General features: G+C 40.1%; 1 protein-coding gene across 1 annotated transcript in view; it reads right to left on the bottom strand.

Moving 5' to 3' along the window:
- The window catches only part of Utrn (utrophin), a gene marked incomplete in the record, with an annotated part of 557,450 nt that overhangs the window by 405,522 nt on the left and 132,262 nt on the right, over positions 1-19,666 (bottom strand). Inside the window, 8 exon segments of the mRNA XM_029561956.1 lie at positions 1,145-1,246; positions 2,429-2,548; positions 4,382-4,532; positions 5,437-5,618; positions 6,967-7,170; positions 14,206-14,366; positions 15,992-16,107; positions 19,335-19,507. Of these exon segments, the coding sequence (XP_029417816.1) occupies positions 1,145-1,246; positions 2,429-2,548; positions 4,382-4,532; positions 5,437-5,618; positions 6,967-7,170; positions 14,206-14,366; positions 15,992-16,107; positions 19,335-19,507 (1,209 nt within the window).

Here is a 19,666-nt window from a genome sequence, read left to right on the forward strand (position 1 = left end):
TGTTTGCTTTTGGTATTCTTTTTTGGATTTTTTGTTTTTGGTTTTTTTTTTTTTTTTTTAGGAAGAGCAGTACTAACTAATCACTTAGATTTAGACAAATTCTGCAACCTACCATTTAAGGTACACTACCTGCCACTCTGTTTGGTAAGCCACAAAACATCCTGTCCACATGGTTCCTAATCACTAGCAGAGACTGGAGTTGCTTTTAGTGGATGGAAGTGAAATGCATTTAAAAGAATCAAAACAGGCACTGTGGGCACAGAGTGTCTGCTTATTTTCTAGACCACAACTGTTTGGCATTTGGGGAGAAAATTTTTACTTCTATGCACTGTGTTTTGATAGCTACTTTTCTGGAAGAATGGAAGGTAGACAAAGGGCCATCAGCTAAAAAATTAAGCCCACAGCTTTGCAGCACAGTGCAACCAAGTGTTTATTCAAAGGCATTTCTGAAAAATAATCTCATTGACTTCAGTCCTTATCCTAGTTAAAAGTCAAGAAAAATCTTAAAATTTAATGTTCACAATATATTCAAGATATTCTTCTATCTATTATTTACTAAGCACAAACTATATGCTAGAAATTGTGTTGATACATATTCATGCAGATTACACAATGGAAATTTATAAATAATTCTAATGTGAAAAAGTCAAGAAAGGAGCAGGTTTAGGCATTAACATTATACTAAGAAGAGATCAAATTATTATTAACATGGAGCCCATACCATGATTTTTATGAATTAAGGTATATGACCAGCTATAACATGGAAAGAAATCTGACTTTTAAAATAATAAATAAGGGACTGGGAATGTAACTCAGTTGGTAGAGTGCTTGGCTATCATGAACAAGGCCCTGGGTTGAATCACCAGCACCAAATGAGGTGCGGTGGTGAAAGCCTGTAAAACTAGCACTTAGAGGGTGAAGACAGGAAAATAAGAAGTTCGAGGTCATCCTCAGCTACATAGTGAGTTGGAGGCCAGCTTGGGTTATATATGACCCTGTCAAATAAAATATAAGCAAGCAAATAAATAAATAAGCACTTATTTTTCCCTTCAAAGAAAAGGAAAGACAGTAATCTTATTCCAATGTCATAATAAAAGATGGGTAACTCGCTCTGTTCTGTCCTTGAGAGACTACAGTTTCATACCTGTTCTTCCAATAATTCCTGCCACAATATATTGATTTCTTGCAACCTATTCCAGCGTTCTTCTGTCCAGCGGCACACGGCAGTCCAGCGCTCACCAAGTTTCTAGGGAAGGAAAAGCCAGCCTCTGTCAGCATATCCAGGAGAGTTGTCATGATTCTTTAAGCGAGTCATAATTTCTGCAGTCCTTTATTACAAAGTACCAACTTATAAAAACCACTTTCATGAAACATGCTTCAAAATAATACAAATTAACCCTCTAAGTGTATATATAAGAAAAAACAAACTTCCATAGAATTTAAATATGTAAATTCCTGAGATCTTAGAAAAAAACAACTAGAATTCAAGTTCTTACTACTGCATTGTGGGGTTTGTATAAGAATGTAATGTTTTTATATATATATTTCAAATTAGTGTATACATGTCTACTTTTTAATTTAACTTTTTTTTTTCTGCAGTGTTGCTTAGAGATGTATACATGCTAGGCAAGCATTAGATTGCTGCACTATACCCCCAATCCACTGGTCCACTCTCTGTACTTCAGCTTTTTCAGGCTCTAATTACCTTCACCAATTCTTCAAGTGAACACACACAGAAAAGTCTGTGGACCACTTGTAATGGGTTCCTTTGCTTTCAAATCTTGTTATTCTATGCACAAGGCAGCTAGGCAACAGCCATACTCCTGTACGCCAACTGCTGGAATAAAGGAACCAACGACTAGCTACTCCTATAACCCATATGCTGTGGAGCCCCAAGGCTGAGGTACAATCTAAGGCAGGTGTCATGGTGTGTCCCCCTTGAGTTCTTATAGGAGTGCAATGCCCAAAGTCCTATGTGACTAGTATTAAGAGAGTAGAAACTTAACTTGATGCTGGGTTTTTTTGCTGTGGTTTTCTTTTCTTTTTTTTTCTTTTTTTTTTTTTTTTAAGATTAAATTAGGCCACAAAGGTGGTACCACTAGGATTAAATCCTGATCATTTTGTAATCAGAGAGACACCACACAGACATACACATGCTCTGTTCCTCTGTGATACAATCAGGGGAGACCCGCACAAGAGCCTGTGTCTGGCTGCGTGGACTTCCAGTCTCCAAAACTGCGAGCTAAATAAACTTCCTTTATGAAGTAGCCAGCCTGAGGAGCCACATAGAAACGAAAAGATGATTAACAGAGTCTACTTTTTAATATCCTTTCAGCTAAACAGGGCAGAACATGAAACACAGGAGCAGCAGGTAGTTGGGTCTTGGCCCAGACATCCCCCAGGGTCACCTGCTTTGCAGGGTCCTTACCTGTAGCTGGTCTTCCAGAACAGCCGTCGCACTCTCACCACTGTTTTCATCAACGATCACCACCATGTGGGTCAAAGAATTTACCTTCACTTGTTCAGCCTCAAGATCATTTTGCAAACTCTAGGGGAAACAAAGTAAGATAAATTCTGATTTCTACTCTTTCCCATTTACCTATTTAAAGTCCACTCCGTTCTCAATAGTAATTAAGAACACCTAATGAGGCATTGTATTTCAATTTGCAATCATCACCGAAAGCATTGCACTAATGAAAGAAGCCTGTGGTACACCTTTATATTTCACTACAAAAGTGCAATGCCATAACAGATTGCAAATGAAATGCATCACATTCAGTCCAAGTTCTGCCCCCAACAGAATAGAATTAAAAAAAGAAAAGAAAAGCTTGAATCTATACTAGGAGTTAAGACAAAAATGCAGATTTGCTAAATCCAAAAGTCCAGAATTTAAACACACAAAATCGGAGATCATTTTCTCTAGTGCAATATGGCATAAAACAGGAGATGAATGGAAGGCGATCTGAGTCACAGAAGCTCTTCTGATTAGCTCCCCAAGACAGCAACTAAGAACATACGGACGCCTTCACCCACCCCTTCCATGGGAAAAGAACAGTCATTAGACATACGCAGAGTCAGTTGTTTAAACACTATTGAGGATGTTGAGAAATGCCTCTTGAGTAGTATTTTTTTTGTTGTTATTTTATGTGTATGAGTGTATTGCCTGCATGTATGTGAATGCACCCATGTTGTGCAATGCCGCAGAGGTCAGAAGAGGGTGTTGGACTCCTCTGGAACTGGAGTTAAGGACAGTTCGTAGCCACCATGTGGGTGCTGGGGATAGAACCCTGGTCTTCTGCAAGAGCAGCCAGTGCTCTTAACCACTGAGCCATCTCTCCAGCCCCAGAATAATACCTCTTGCATAGTATTTAATGTATCTCTGAAGCTTTATTTATCAGCTACCTAGATGCTTTACTGATCAATAAAATTATTTAATTTACAGGGGGAATATCTAATTCTATCTTTCCTTCAACTATAAAAACTGATCTACTAACCCTGGGACCAAGTTAAATTGTCCATATTCTGGCTCCTCAACCCAGTGCCTGATGCCTTTCTGAGACCAGGCAAGTTTTCCTAATGGAACTAGGTATAGCTATGTCTCTGGACTGCCTTTTCCACTCTGTGCATGAGTGCCCACACACTGCAGTTCTTATGTTCTTATGGGTCTTAAAAACGCCTTCTCTGGGGCTGGAGAGATTGCTCAGCGGTTAAGAATGCTGGTCATTCTTGCAGAAGACCCAAGTTTGAATCCCAGCACCCACATAGCAGCTAACAACTGTCCATAAACTCCAGTCCCAAGGGATCTGACAACCTCTTCTGACCTCCACGGGCAATGCACGACACAGGTGCACTTACCTACATGCAGGCAATACATGCATACACGCAAAATAAAAATAATAATTTTTTTTAAAAAGCATTCTCAAATTTTACAAAATCTATGCACTTCTTTTCTTTTTAGAATTATTTATTTTTCCTGTATGTATGTGCTTGCCTTTGTGTATGTGTGCACATCACATGCATGCCTGGTGCCATGGAAGTCAGAAAAACACATCAGCTTCCCTAGAACTGGAGTTACAGATGGTTGTGAGGCACGATGAGGATGATGGGAATGGAACCCGGCTGCTCTTAACTGCTGAGCCATCCCTAGCACCTCAGCCACGCGCTTTCATAAGAAAGCCATACAGGCTTGTGTATGGCTGTTCATTTCATCCTCGGCTCAAAAACGTCACCTTCCCCCAAACTCCACCCTACACGCTGCCAAAAAAAAGACAACATGAAGACATGTCCCAGCTCCACACTGACAGAAGCCATCAGCCCCCAAGAAGGCCTAGTACTACCTTCACACTTGATGAGGGAGAAAAGAAACGAGGGGCAAATTTACTTTATGTTCTTCGAGCAGCTTCTGCAGGGCTGGCAGGTCTTCACCCAGTGGGCAGGTTTCCATCTTCTGAATGCGTTCCTCCGTGAGGGTTAGCCAACCTGAGAGCTGCTGCAGCTGCTGCTTCTGCAGTTCCATCAGCACATCGTGCAGCCTGGCAGGGGGGATAGAGCATCGTTCCCATCAGGAGCTCCCTTGCACAAGTATCCACTCCAAGCACCAGAGAAGGAGTGAGGGAGCACACCCTTGCTAACCTAACCATTCAAGTTAGGTATAGGAGCAAAGGGGAAATCTTTTTATTCTATTCTAAATGCAGCTGAAGAATGCAAACAGCAGCTCTCTGTTTTCAAACCAGATCACGGCTTCTTTACTCAGGAAGTCCTGCTTCTGAGATTGGTGGAAATGGCAATAGTATATAGAATACAATGTGAAATGAAATGGACTGTGGGATAATGTTGCTTTAAAAATATTAGGGAGCACTGAATGGGACATCTAGGTCACACTATCCTCTTTTCATCTTGTTACTAATTTTCATAGCACTGCAAATAGATAACCATATGTGATGGTTAGTTTGAATTATCAACTTAACAATGAGACTGTCTAGATCACGTTGGTTTGTGGGCATGTCTGTCGGGGATTGTCTTGATTGCCTTAACTGATATGAAAAGTCCCAGCCTGAAAGTGGAAAGCAGTATTCCATAATGTTGGGCTAGGGACTGTATAAGAGTAGAGAGCATTAACTGAGTCCTAAGCATGCATTTATTTATTTTCTCCCCTAAGTTGTTTTCTCATCAGGGAATTTTATCACAGAAGCAAAAATGAAACTAGGAATCCATCCACGTAGAATGTCTTTTCCCGTCTCACCAGCATCCATATTCCAACTTGAGCAGTTTGTCTTGACTAACATAACTCTTGAGAAATTCTAGCAACATGTCCCACAGAAAAGAGTCAGAATATCACAAGGCTCATTCTATACTGATCTTGTTCACAGACCCAAAGACGTGTTCTGTGCCATGTGGTGTGTGGAGTAAAGGCCTTGTTTCTTGGGTTGCACTCACCGAGATTGCCTCTCCATGCTCTCTACTCTGAGTGCCTCCCACCTCGCATTGAGCAGTGTCATCTGTTCCTGAATCTCAAACTCCTCCTCATCAGACAGAGTGCCCTGTGTCATCAGCTGGTTGCCGGCCTGCAGGACGTTCCCCACACTGCTCTGATGTGCCGTCAGCTCCATCATGAAAGTCTAGCAAGGGACATGGTGGTGACTTGTGAGTCTCTCGTTGCAAAAAAAAAAAATCTTAGTAAATTGCTAGTGCATAACTTCCATATCAATGTCACAGAAAAAGAAGCCTAGCAAAGAGTATGGATAAGGTAGAATGTGATGTGATGTTTTAAACTCTGAAAATGGGGAATGCCTAGTGTAACTCAAAAAAGAAATAGAGATTAATGTTATAGTTGATAATGCTTGTTTTTTTAAAAAATGTATTACATTTTATTTATTTGTGTATGTTCATGCATACATGCATATGCATACACTCATGCCAAGACAAACATGTACAGGTTGGAGGACAACTTGTGAGAGTTGGTTCTCTCCTTCCACCACGTGGATCCCCAGCAAGCACCTTTACCCTCTGAGCTATTTCACTGACCCAATGCTTGATTTTAAAGTAAATGCCAAACTATGCGGCTAGTGTATCATGAAAGAAGAATTATGAGTAAATATAATAAAAATAATAATGCAGCATTCATGCCAGAAGAACTGCTATGGATTATTACAGTTCTATTCCTTTCAATCCAAACTGCCAAGGAAGATCATATCTACACATCTAAGGAAACTGCTCAACCAAGACAAAATTTCCACATAGTCAAAATCACAACACTGACAGACATTTCTGAATAGTAAGACAGTCTCCTTGTATGAAATTGTGCAGCGAAGCTGGTATGACCTGGGCTTAATCATACTACAAATAACAATAACCACTTTTAGGGGAGCACTGGGAACCTAAGGATTCAGGGTGTTGATTGGTCATTTTTATGTTTTTAATTTTTTAAATTAATTTATTTATATTTATTTTATGTGTATGAGTGTTTTGCCTGCATGTATGTAAGTGTACCCGTGTCATGCAATAACCCTGGAGGCCAGGGGAGGCATCAGCTCACCTGGAACTGGAGTTATAGGTGGTTATGGACAGTTGTTAGCTGCCACATGGGGAGTGAGAACTGAACCCCAGACCTCTGCAAGAGCTTGCTCTTAACCATTGAACCGTCGCTGCAGCCCTATTCATTTTCATTTTAACTACAACTATACAGTTCAAAAGGAACATTTTTACACACTGATTTCTATCAACAGCCCTATAAAACATACAAGTTACTCCAAGATTAAAGTCTGGAATCTGATTCTGGTGCACAGTTGATCACCCACTCCAGCTTTCTAACAAAGATCTATTTAAATAGTACCAGGCCTAAAATATACCATGACCTTTTCATAGAGCAGAATTCAGTAAACAACAAGCATCACATTAAGTCCTCTCCTCTCCTAAAATAAGGCACAGGCCCCAAACAGATCTGGTTCATCAATTATAGACACTTACTTCATGGGTGGCAAACTGGTCTTTGACTTCTTCAACGTCATCAGAAATGTCATCTTGCTCCTGGAAGGTGTCCTCAGCAGACAACAGCCAGGTGAGCACTTCTTCCAATGCTACCTGGTAGCTGTCCAGATCCGTGTTGCCATCAGTGATGGTACTGGGGGTCTCAGCTCGGGGACTGCGATGCTCTTCTACTAACTCAGCACTCTATGGAAACAAAACCAAGAAAAACCCACAATGGTCATGAAGACACAGGTGCTCAACAAGGCCACACTGTATGGAGACACGAAGGCAGGTACTGCTGTGTGTCAGGAATCAATCCAGTTCTCAGGAGTTGAGCAAGAAGCACTGCAAGTTGGTCAGAAAGCACTTATTTTGTGCACTAGGACAACAAGAAATACAAAAGCAGAGTTCATGCACGAGTTCTGCATTCATGAAGATTCTAATACAGTTGGGGAGTGAAAAATATCCCACATGAATCATTGCTGAACAAAAATAAATGGCTCTCTGCAACATTCTAAATGCCAGTCTCACGGAGGCTTGCTATTTGAGTTCACCATGGGTGGAAATAGGGAAGCTTCATGGAGGGAAGAAAACATGTTGGGCCTTGAACAATGGCTGCAATTTACAGAGAGAGGCTGAATCTCTGCTTTGACCCTTGATTCAAATACTTGTGCTACTCAGCATTTTAGTACTGTATTATAAAGGCTGAATAACAGCCACATGTGACAAGCCATGGTACTGACTGGGGTTTGTGTTTCATTTCTTAAGGCAACAGCTTTCTGGCTTATATGCTAGTCTTTTTATTTGAAGACTCATAGAATAAATTTCTCTCAAGTTCTAAGTAATGGAGTTTCTCTTTACATATTTTATGATCTTATAATCAAACGTACTGCCTCATTTGTTCTTCCGTGCCCATTCACAGCAGAACTTCTTTTTTTTTGGGGGGGGGGGCTCACATGGTTTATATGACAGGGAGGGAGCAACTTACAAAAAGATGGTTTTATTCATAACTCACACCCTCATTCAAGCCCCACCCACAGTCTGTGAGTGCCCCATCTGGCTTCCATGCCCCTCAGGATGCCTCTGCCACCGCTCACCCCTGGGCCACAAACTTCCTTTTCCCTGCCAATCTCAAGGCCATGCTAACTCTCCATCTCTCTGTGGCTGGGCTCCACCCCTCTTCCCAGGGTGCCCGCACTCACCCACCACCCACACTTTTCAGAGGAATGAGTAATTTCCAGGCTACACTCCACCCTTTTCCTCCAGCTCTTACAAACTTTCCGCCATTTGTTCCACAAATTTCCCTGAGCCTTGGAGGGGATGAAGATGCAGGGCGATCTCTCTTGTATCATGGCAAGATAGTGATCTCTTGGGCCTTCCCATCATTTGTCTTCAAAACGTGGCCACTGATCTATCCCAGCAGTGTTTCCCCTGAGCTATAGCTGGCCTTTATTTCTTCAGGTATCTTTCAAATGGGTTTCACACCCATGGTCTGTGAGTGCCCCATCTCACTTCCACTCCCTACAGGACACCTCTGCCATTTGCCCCCAGGGCCACACACTTCCTTTTCTCTTCCTATCTCATCGACATGCTAACTCTCCATCTCTCACTGGCTGGGCTCCACCGCTCTTCCCAGAGCACTCCCCGCTGGCCTGTTGCCCACGCTTTTCAGAGAAAAGAGTAATTTCCAGGGGTCCCAGGAGAATTAGAGTCCATCTTGGCAGGGAGGCATGGTGGCAGAGGTGGCTGGAAGAGGAGCAGTGGAAGCTAAGCGCTACATCTTCCAGCAGGCACAGGAAACAAGAGCACAACAGAACTTCTTTAAAACTTGTATACAGACTACTTCCACTTTGAAGGCTCATCCACAGTTTTTGCAATTTAAAATATTTTATTTTATTATTTTTATTTTATGTGTATGAGTGTACTGTCTGCATATGTAAATGTACCCATGTCATGCAATGCCCAAGGAAGTCAGAAGAGGGTGTTGGATACCTTAGAAATAGAGTTATCAACGGTTGTTAGCTGCTGTGTGGGTCCAGGGAATTAAACCAGGGTCCTCGGCAAGAGCAATCAATGTTCTTAACAGCTGAGCCATGTCCTCAGCCCCTCATCCACCATTTTTAAATAGACTATTTCACAAGTGGGGCTGGAGAGATGGCTCAGTGGTTAAGAGCACTTGGAATTCTTGCAGAGGACCCAGGTTCAATTCCCAGGACCCACATGGTAGATAATAACCATCGGTAACTCCCATTCCAGGGCCTCTTAAGCCTTCTTCAAGCCTCCACCAGCACTGTACCCATTTGGTGTACTTACATACATACAGGCAGAACACTCATGTACATAAAATAAAAACAATTATTCCTCAGTTTCATAAATGAAAAGGAACATTCTATCCTCACATATGTAACAGCTAGAGTTTCATAACTCAAGTGAAAAGGTGAAAAATCCATTCTTCCAGACTCACCTAGTTACCCAATCCACTAGAATGCTTGTCATAACTATGCAAGAATACACATAAACTAGCAGCAAGAAGACCCAGCCATCACACGGTGCTTCCTTAAACTACCAGTGGCTTTCCATGAAGCTAACCACTCAGCCTTCTACAAGCTCTCCTTCCCTGCATCATAACACCACATTGGTATCCTCCAACTTCAATGGCCACCAATCTCCAAGTAATGAATCTTCTCAAAATTAGGTCACCAGGTTTCTTTTTCATTTTTTTTCTCTTCTCCTTTCTTTATATATTTTGACTGAGTAATATCTATTTCCATTGGACTTAAAGAATCATCTATCTCCTGTTGACATCTCATCTTTTCTATCTCTGCTCTAAAACTCTCCTCTGAACTCCAAAGTTCTGTATCTAACAGCTCTAACATCTCCCATATCTCATACACATATCAAACCATGTCCACATTTAAACACTCTATTGTTTTACCCCAAAATTGCTCTCCCTCAGATTCTACCTACTTAAGTACTCCAGCTAGAAACATGGGTGACAAACTTGGTTTCTTCTATTTCTTTCTTTCTTTGTTTCATTCCCCATATTTAACCTACAAGTTTGTCCTATGTTGAAATTTTAACTCAAATCCATCCATACCTTTCCATCTCTATAATCAACTATGTCTCTCCTCTGGACTATAAGGGCTTGCTAATGTTTGTCCCTGCAGTCCTAACTCCCAATCCATTTTTCAGACCCCAACAAGAATGACCTACATGTGCCCATACCATCAGGATTCCCTGCCTGAAATCATCCACTGCTTTCTCAATGCTCTTAAGTCACAATTTAAAATTCTTAACACAGTTCACAGAAATACTGTGCTTGTAAGAACCAGAGAAAGACAGTGTGAGGGTATGGGGTTGGGTTTTAATAGGTTAATGAAAGAGCACTTCTCTTAAGAGGTAAATGGAGGAAAACTGGGCAGAGGAAGTCAACATATGTAAGAATCAGGGAAGAAGAGAAAGCCCACTGTAATTACAGTATGAACATTTGAGTCTTACAACCTATAACATAAGTATTAAACTAACATAAAACCTTGGGGTAGGGAGCCCACAAAAGATGATTTGGAGGAGGACTCAAATGAATCTGCTAAACTGAATTACAGAAGTTAAATGAACCAGTCAGCACAAAGCCAAAATTCTGGATAGTTAACAGGCAGATGTGCCAAGACAGAGACGAAAATGTGCTAAGTTCTCAACCCAAAATCCTAAGTGTATACCTAAGACAACTTTGAAGATGATTTAGGACCAAACTTCTAAAGAATTATAAGAATATCTAAAAACTAGATGTGCCAGTTAGTTTTTCTCAACTTGGAACAAACTGGAGATACCTGGGAAGAGGAACCTCAACTGAGAAACTTCCTCCATCAGACTGCCCGTGAGCATGTCTATGAGGCATTTTCCTGTTAACTGATATAGGAGGGCCCAGAGCACTGTGGATGGTGTCATCTCTGGGCAGGTGGGTCTGGCCTATATAAGAAAAGTAGTTTAGCAAGCCAGAGGAAGCAAGCCAGTAAGCAGTGTTCCTCCATTGTCCCTGCTTTAGTTCCTGCCTCCAAGTTCCTGCCTTGAGTTCCTGCCTGATTTCCCTAAAGATGGACTGTACCTTGAAAGTGTAAGATGAAATAAGTCCTTTCCTCACCAAGTTGTTTTTGGTCAGTGTTTTATCACAGCAACAAAAATTAACTAGAACACTAGGAATGTTAGTAATCAGCCAAAGGTTACCTGGACAGCCACCAGCTTCCATGATGGAAAGATGGAAGGCAGGATCCACATGCAAATGTTCAGTAAGCACTAATTTAAAAATGTGAGGAGACTTCCAACTGGCATGTGTCTAAAGAGAAATGTAGGAACTACCCGCTAATCAACATTATTCAGCATGTTGTAGACAGGAAAGGAAGCTAGCTATAAGCATTCGTTAGAGAGAAACAGACGGAAAAATAGTCCAAGGGAGGATGATTAAAACTTGGTCACATTTTATATCCTCAATGTAATTCAACCTCTAAGTTACCCATAAAAGCAAGCATATGAAGAGGTTTAATGGAAAATGGTTTTGGCGACTTTTATTATGCCACTGTGAACCCTAACAGAAATGATTATTTCATCTAAATACCATAATAGCCAACAACGTCCTCTTCCTTTTTAAATTGTTTTTTGATTTATTATTATGCCAGGGACAGGCACATGAGTGGAGGTCAGTGGATAACTGAGGAGTTGGTTCTTTCCTTCTTCCTTTACATGGGTTACAGGGATCAAACCCAGGTTGACAGGCTTCACAAGCACTTGTGACTGCTGAGTCATCATGCCAACCCTGTATTTTTATGAGAGAATGGCCTTAATACTAGGAATTGAAATACTCTATCTAACCAAAAGAAATCAGTCCAATGAAGAAATGACTCTAAAACCAAGAGATGAGGCCAGAACATTATCTAAGCCAAACAATAAGGTGTATCATTAATGCCCAACAATGTCCACACTATCAAAGGCAAAGGCACCCAATACGGAGAAGGCAAGGGCTTTCCACAATATCATTTGATGTTAAAAAGTAAAAAGAACCCTGGGTCCACAACCAAGCCCCATCTCTCACTTTTTTCTCCTCAGTAAGTTATTTTTCTTCTTCTAAAAATCATTCTACCTTTGAAATCGATAAAAATAAAATGATTGGTACATGCCATCCAAAATCTAAAATGATAAGTAAATTCTCTAAATTTCAGGGTGGAGGAGGATACTATGTTCAATTCAAGATTATTATCATAATTTGAAAATTAAGTAACTTTTTTTTAAAGGAACTTGCTAAATGAGAGTGTCAAAACAAATTGAGAGGGAAATTATAATAATATAGCTGGTACCTGCTGAGTGCTTGTTAATATCGTTTTGGAACCACTCAATGTGTTATCTTTATCAAGGGAGTGGATATATCCACCTCAGGGAGAGAAGCAAAGTCATGACCCCAGATAAGTAACAACAGGATGAACTTCAAGCTCATGGACACATGCATTCTGCCCCTCCAAAATGCACTTCTTAAAATTTTTCAATACAAATGAATCTCTGTCTCGAACATAAGTATGCATATGAAGGCTTGATATCAGGTGTTTTGCTCAATTGGTCTCCACCTTATCTAGTGGAAACAGGGTCTCCCACTGAACCCAGGGCTCACTGATTTGGCTATGCTAGCTAGCCAAGGAGCTCCAGTAATCTGCCTGCTTTACAGCAACTGGATTGCAGGGACACTGCTAAGCCTAGCTTTTTTTCTTCTTTTTTTAATGAATATGAGTAATTTACCTGCAGGTATTTAAGTGTACCCTTGTGTGCAATGCCCATGGAGGCCAGAAGGGGGCATCAGATCCCCTGGAACTGGAGCTATGGACCAGCCCAAGTTCAGTTTTTTTAGTTAGCATGCTGTTACAGGCATGCAATAGGAAACCATAACTCACCCAAATTTATTAGGGAAGGAAAGCACATTGTTTCACACTGGGAGCTGAAGTTGGGGTCTAAGGCTATTGGTCATGGTGCCATGTGCCATACTTAGAAGCTGTGCTTTCCTGTCAGGTGGCTGTGTCACTGTTATCACGGGTGGGAAATTCTTTTCCTCAAGTCATCCTAGTTTCCCTTTACTAAGAGTTTCTTTCTCTTTGGGGCCACCAATAAAGAAATTTTCTCATTTTATTCTTATGTGGGCTCTCAAAATATAGGGCTTACTTTCCCATTCCTTTAAGAGAAAGAATATACCCTGAGCTGCTCGTCAGATTTTTCAAGAATGGGCTTACACATGTTTTTTTTTATTATAGTATTAATGAGCTTTTTATTTAAAAAAAAAAAAAAAAAGACATGAATAATGGATGTTTTTTCTTCCTCCATTATCCTGCCTTGATTTGATCCACATTTTATCTCTATGTTTTTGTCTAATCTTAATTCATAAAATGAAGACTCTTGGATCATATCTTATAAGTCACATGGTCTAACATTTCAGCAATTAAGCTCAGAGGCACACAAAGGAGCTGGAAGATGGCTCAGTCAGTAAACTACTTGGTGTGCAAGAATGAGGAACAGAGTTTGGATCCCAGAACCCACGTAAAAGCCATGCTTGGCCCAGTATAGTGGCACACACCATTAATCCCAGCACTATGGAGGCAGAGGCAGATGGATCTCTATGAGATCAATGCTAGTCTGGTCTACATAGTGAGCTGAAGACCAGTTGGGGGCTACAGGAAAGAACCTGTCTTTAAAAAAAAAAAAAGTATGCAGACAGACGATAGATAGATAGATGATAGATGATAGATAGGTAGATAGATAGATAGAAGATAGATAGATAGACAGACAGACAGACAGACAGACAGACAGACAGACAGACAGATAGATAGATAGATAGATAGATAGATAGATAGATAGATAGATAGATAGAGGCTGGGGAGATGACTCAGCAGGTAAAAGCATTGATTGCTCTTTCAGAGGACCTGGGTTCAGTTCCCAGCATCCACATGGTAGCTAACAATAGTTCATAACTCCAGTTCCAGGGAATTTGTTGCCCTCTTCTGGCCTCCATAGGCATTGCACACACTGATGTAATTATATACATGCAGGCAAAACACTCAAATATATAAATAAAAATAAATAAATAAACTGAACTTAGAAAAAAACAAGATGTTTCTCTGGGAAAGAAACAAACCCTGTGCAAGTATTATCTGGTATCTATGACTAAACAAATGGGGCAAGTCAAACACTGCAAGGAAAATGTACTGGTACCTGTATGTTAAGGGCATCCTCCTCACACTCTTTCTTGTATTTCCTTGGGAGCGTCTCTACCTCTCGGATGGCATCTATGGTGACTTGTTGAGGAAGCACCTCAAACAAAGATGTTAAATACATAATTATGGATTTCTTGTCAGGGAGCTGCACAGCCACATCTGAAAGTGGAAGAAAGAAAGAACCAGCTTAAATTAGGTGTCCAAACTATGTGTATTGCTTAGTATTGGGTATTATAAGGGAGCTCTGCTTAGTATGCAGAGACAATACCTCATTTATTCTCTTTGTGGAATTGTGTCTCAGTAATTGCTAATTCAAATCATAAAATATGAGACAAAAACCAAGAAAGATTACTTTTCCTATTCAGCAGCCATCTCTTAGCAAGTCCATGAGCCAGGCATGGTGGCACAAACCTGCCATGCCAGCAAGAGGCTGAAGCAGGAGGATCTAGTTTGAGACCTGCCTGGGCTACACAGCAAGACTTTTCCTTCTGGAAGAAAATTTTAAAATGCCCAAAATCCTCAAAGACAGGCTACCAATTTTACCATATACAATAATAACACAGACTTCATTTGTACTACAGAAATAAGTTAATTACAACACTGTATTTGTAACTAAAGTCGTCATGCCATATGCAGAGGCTCACACATAAGTGCAATTTATTTTTATTTATTTTATGTGCATGAGTACTTTGCCTGCATATATGTAAAAGCACCTGTGTCATACAATTCCCATGGAGCCCAAAGAGGACATCAAATCCCCTGGAACTGGAGTTAGATGGTTGTTAGCCCCCATGTGGGTGCTGAAAACCAAACCCAGGTCCTCTGCAAGAGCAGTCAGTGCTCTCAACAATTGAACCATCTTCACAGTCCACATAAATGCAATTTAATAACTAAACCCAATATTAAATTCTTCATCTAATAAATATATTTTCATAAAATTTTTAAATCTTACTTGATACAAATTAAATATTATCTAATGAAATAATTTACTTTCTGCCTAAAAGATCGTGCACACTGTTAAGTACAAATCAATAATAATTTACCTACAGTAAAATGGCTTATGGAAGACAGAAACAGGTGGATACTGGGCAGGCCAAACACTCATATATAGATATGATATTTTTAAAAAACTGAACTTTGGGGCTGGAGAGATGGTTCAGCAGTTATGAGCACTGACTACTCTTGAGAGGACCTGGATTCAAATCCCAGCATCTACATGGCAACTAACAACCATCCATAACTCTAGTTCCAGGGAATCTGATGCCCCCTTTTGTCTTCCACAGGCATTGCATCACATGGGTGCGCTTACATACATGTAGGCCTAACACTCATACACATAAAATAATAAAAATAAATCCAAATTTTTTTTTAAACTGAACTTAGAGAAAAACACTGGCCAGTCAGACTAGCCAGACCAGCAACCTTCAGGTTTACAGACCCTGTCTAAGATAGAAAGTGATTTAGGAAGACAACTGATGTCCTTCTCTGGCCTCAGCAGACATGTATACGAGCACACACACATGCACACATGCACATACATGGTTGCATACATATATGTGTATATCCATGCATATACCACACATTCACAACACCCACACTACACAAGATATAAAAATACACACATAGATACATAGATACATACATACAAACATACATACATACATATAACAAAATGATTAATACCTAATTGTCAGAATTGACTCTATAAAGAAAAACAATAGTGCCTCTCAAGAGTTCAAAACTGTAAAGCAAAATCAAATTCAAAAGTGAATATTGAACATTACCTTCAGGATCTAACAGCTTTTCAATTCCCAAATGTGTCTGGGCCTTGCTAAAAGCATGTTCAAGTCTCTCAATGGGGGACATGCTGACCACTCTGTCCCAGCTGAAGAGATCGGGTCTGAAATCAGCACACAAATAAAATTCAGCAAAGGCAAAACATCATGCAAAAAAGCACTGCTACCATCCACTGCAGCTCAGATGTGGAGACTTTCATTGTGACTATTGTTAAATTAAATTTTATAGCCCAAGGATTTGTCAGAAACATCAAATTACAAGTAATTAACAAACATAGAAATAATAGACAACACATTCTGGTAAGATCTGAGTATATATTATTTCACAAGTAGTGAAATATGTGGTTAAAGAAACATCAAAACAAAGAAGACAGAAAAGGAAAAAGACACAGAAGCAGTAAAGAAATAAGCTCAAGCCAAGTGGCAAAAAAAAAAAAAAAAAAAAAGAACCTAAATATATCAATTATCACAGTCAATTTTAATGGACTGAATCCTCTAACTAAAAGCCCAAAGTGCAGGACACGAAGATACATACCTGTAATCCCAGTTCTCAGGAGGCCAAGGCAAGAGGATCACAAAGTGGAGGCCAGCCTCATCTACTCAACAAGTTTCAGACTACCCTGGACTGCACAATGAGGCCCTGACTCAATGCCTCTAACCCCAAAGACTAAGGTTAAGCTCTAACCTCTCCATTGTTTATCCCAAAGCAAAAGACTGAAAGGGGTTGTTTGTCTCTAACCATCCTCTAGGTTACAGTTTCCTAGTATTTCATTTATATCTTATTTTTCTTTAAGTCTCCCAAGCCAGAAATTATCACTGCCTTGACATATCCCAAGGCTGCTGGTTTTCTTTGTACTCTGTTCTTGTACCTTGGACACACCCTGGGATTGGCCTGTCCCACCCCACTTTCTACCATAGCTCCCAGAGCCCTGTTCCATCACTCAGGCCACTGTAGCCACAGGCCTCACACATGCCATCTGCCTCTTTCCTTCTTGCCTATTGTATTTCTCTTTACCAAGTTTACCATTTAAATATACAATTTACAGTTTTATTTCCTTGTTTGTGAGCAGAATCCTCTTTGTGTAACCTAGGCTGGCCTCAAAATAGCTATATAGACACTGATTCCTGATCCTTATGCCTTCTAAGTGCTGAGATCACAAGACTGCAGACATGTCCAACTACAGTTTGCATTTTTATTTTGTTTATTGTCTGTCTCTGGTTGGAAGAAACCAGGATGGATGGTTTGTTTGTTTGTTTGTTTGTTTGTTTGTTTGTTTGTTTTCTGCGACAGAGCCTCACTATGTAGCCCTTGCTGGCCTACAACTGGTTATGTAGACTAGGCTAGCCTTGAATTCACTGAGATCTGCTTGCTTCTGCCCCTCAAGTCCTGAGACTAATAGTACTGGTCACCATGCCTAGAATGTTTCCTTATTTTGTTCTCCAGATCTAGTATAAAGAAGGCACTCTACATATATACATGCTGGATGAATTACTTAATAAATGGAACAGGTATCAGTTAAAACAAAGTTTCATAACAAAATCTCTCAGGCAGCAAGAAGCACAGGGCAGCACCCTTAAGCTGATGTAAGTAGAGTGGGAGGAGATTGTGAAGGAAAGGTTCTTCAACCTTATAACAAGTACAGAATAGTTTTTAAAGGTATAGAAAACATCAGTCTTACGGTAAAATATTAAAAGCACTTCCTTTGTTATCAAGGAAAAAAATATTCTTCGCACTATTACTAATTCAGACCAATAGTATATGAAAGACAGATCCAATGAAGAATAAAAACAAATTAGCGCTGGAGAGATTAAGAGCATTTGGGCTCAACAGTTAAGAGCAATTATTATTCTTGCAGAGGACCCAGGTTTGGTTCCCAGCAGTTACATAGCATTTAACTACCTACTGTAACTCCAGTTTTAGAGGATCCGACACCCTCTCTGGCCTCTGTGAGTATTTCATGACAGGTGCACTTATAGACATGCAGGCAATATACTCATACATATAAAATAAAAGTAAATAAATAAATAAATAAATAAAAATGTAAAGGAGAAAAGAGGAGGGAAGGGGAGAGAGGATATCATAATTTAAGGATATTAGCCAAGAATATCTTACTACCCAACACCCCCATCAGCAAAAACAAATAAGAAACAAAGAAACCCCAACCCACAGTATACAGAGAAAAACTTATTAAAATTTAGAAGAATTGAGTAAGTATAGAAAATTATAGAAAGGCATTTCATTTTTATATGTCAGCTAAAAACATGCAAGAAATTAGATAAGAAAATTACTAATTCATAATAGCAATAAAACATCATAATTTCTGCCTCTGGCATTGACTCCTTGATCCATGCAGAATTCATTCTGGGGCACGGCATAGCAAGGACCTAATGCACTTATTCACACGTTATTAGTAACTGTCCCATTGCACCCACTAATCTACAATATCGGCTGAGCTGGTTTTTTGCCTGTATAACAGAGCTAGGCCTCAGCTCTGCTTTCATCAAGGATGAACCATATGAAAGTGTCATTTTTTATTTTATTTATTATTTTTATTTTATGTGTATGAGTGTATTGCCTGGATGTGCATAAGTGTACCCATGTCATGCAATGCCTACGGAGGTCAGAAGAAGATGTTGGATCCCCTGGAACCATATTAACTGCCATGTGAGTGCTGGGAATCAAACCCAGGTCCTCTGTAAGAGTAAACAGTGCTCTTAACCTCTGAGCCATTTCTTTAGCCCCTGAAAGTATCATTCCTATACATCGAGCACAATCAAATTTTGACAATTTCATATGGTGCAACCTATTAATAGCCTGCTGTATTTTACAGCATCACATACTTGAATCATAGAGTTTTATAGTTTTGGCTGTGTTATAGAAAGTTATTTCCACCTGAGGCTTCTTCCAGGGTGGACTGGCTATTCATGGGCCTTTGGTCTTTTATATACAATTTGGATTCTTGTTTACAAGGCTTGGTGAGAAAATCATGTCATTCTTTGTAACTGCAGTAACAGTGAATATATAGAATTTTATTTCTGCTCTAAGAATAAAATCTACACACGAGTCTTTGTACACATACTAGCTAGGGCTAAATGAGTGGGAATGAACTATGTGAATTATCTTACGTTTTTTTACTTTCTAAATGTGTAGAAGTCATAGATGCTGAGCTGTGGCACTGAAGTCTTAAAGAAATATGGGGTGGTGGCTTTCCAGTAATGCTGTGGGCCTTAACATTTTATAGAACAAGAGCTGGGGTGGGGGGTGCTTTGGGAAAGAGATGCAAAGAAGGACAGAGGGGCTACAGGCTTGTTGGGGTAAAGAGTATCTCACTTGTGTCGGTGGAGCACAGCATTGAAGGCGAGTCCATCAGTCCAGCTGGTGGTGAAGTTGAGGACATTGACTTGGCTGTAGGGCCTGGTGGTCTGACGTACCCAGCTCAGCAGGATCTTCTCACTGTTCGTCTGTTGCAGGTCTGACATGACGTCCTTCATGACATCTTTCACCTGTGAGAGAGAAGCCGTGTCTGATTATAACAAAACACTCACTGCAGTCAACTCCTTAGAAAAGGACTATTATACCAATGAAATATTATGGATTGTGTCATTGTCATTTATTTTATTTCAAATTTCTACTTTAAATACTGGGAAGTAAATTTTAACAGT

Source organism: Nannospalax galili, unplaced genomic scaffold (assembly GCF_000622305.1).
Source record: "Nannospalax galili isolate Female #2095 unplaced genomic scaffold, S.galili_v1.0 scaffold154, whole genome shotgun sequence".
In the NCBI taxonomy this organism is placed as follows: domain Eukaryota; kingdom Metazoa; phylum Chordata; class Mammalia; order Rodentia; family Spalacidae; genus Nannospalax; species Nannospalax galili.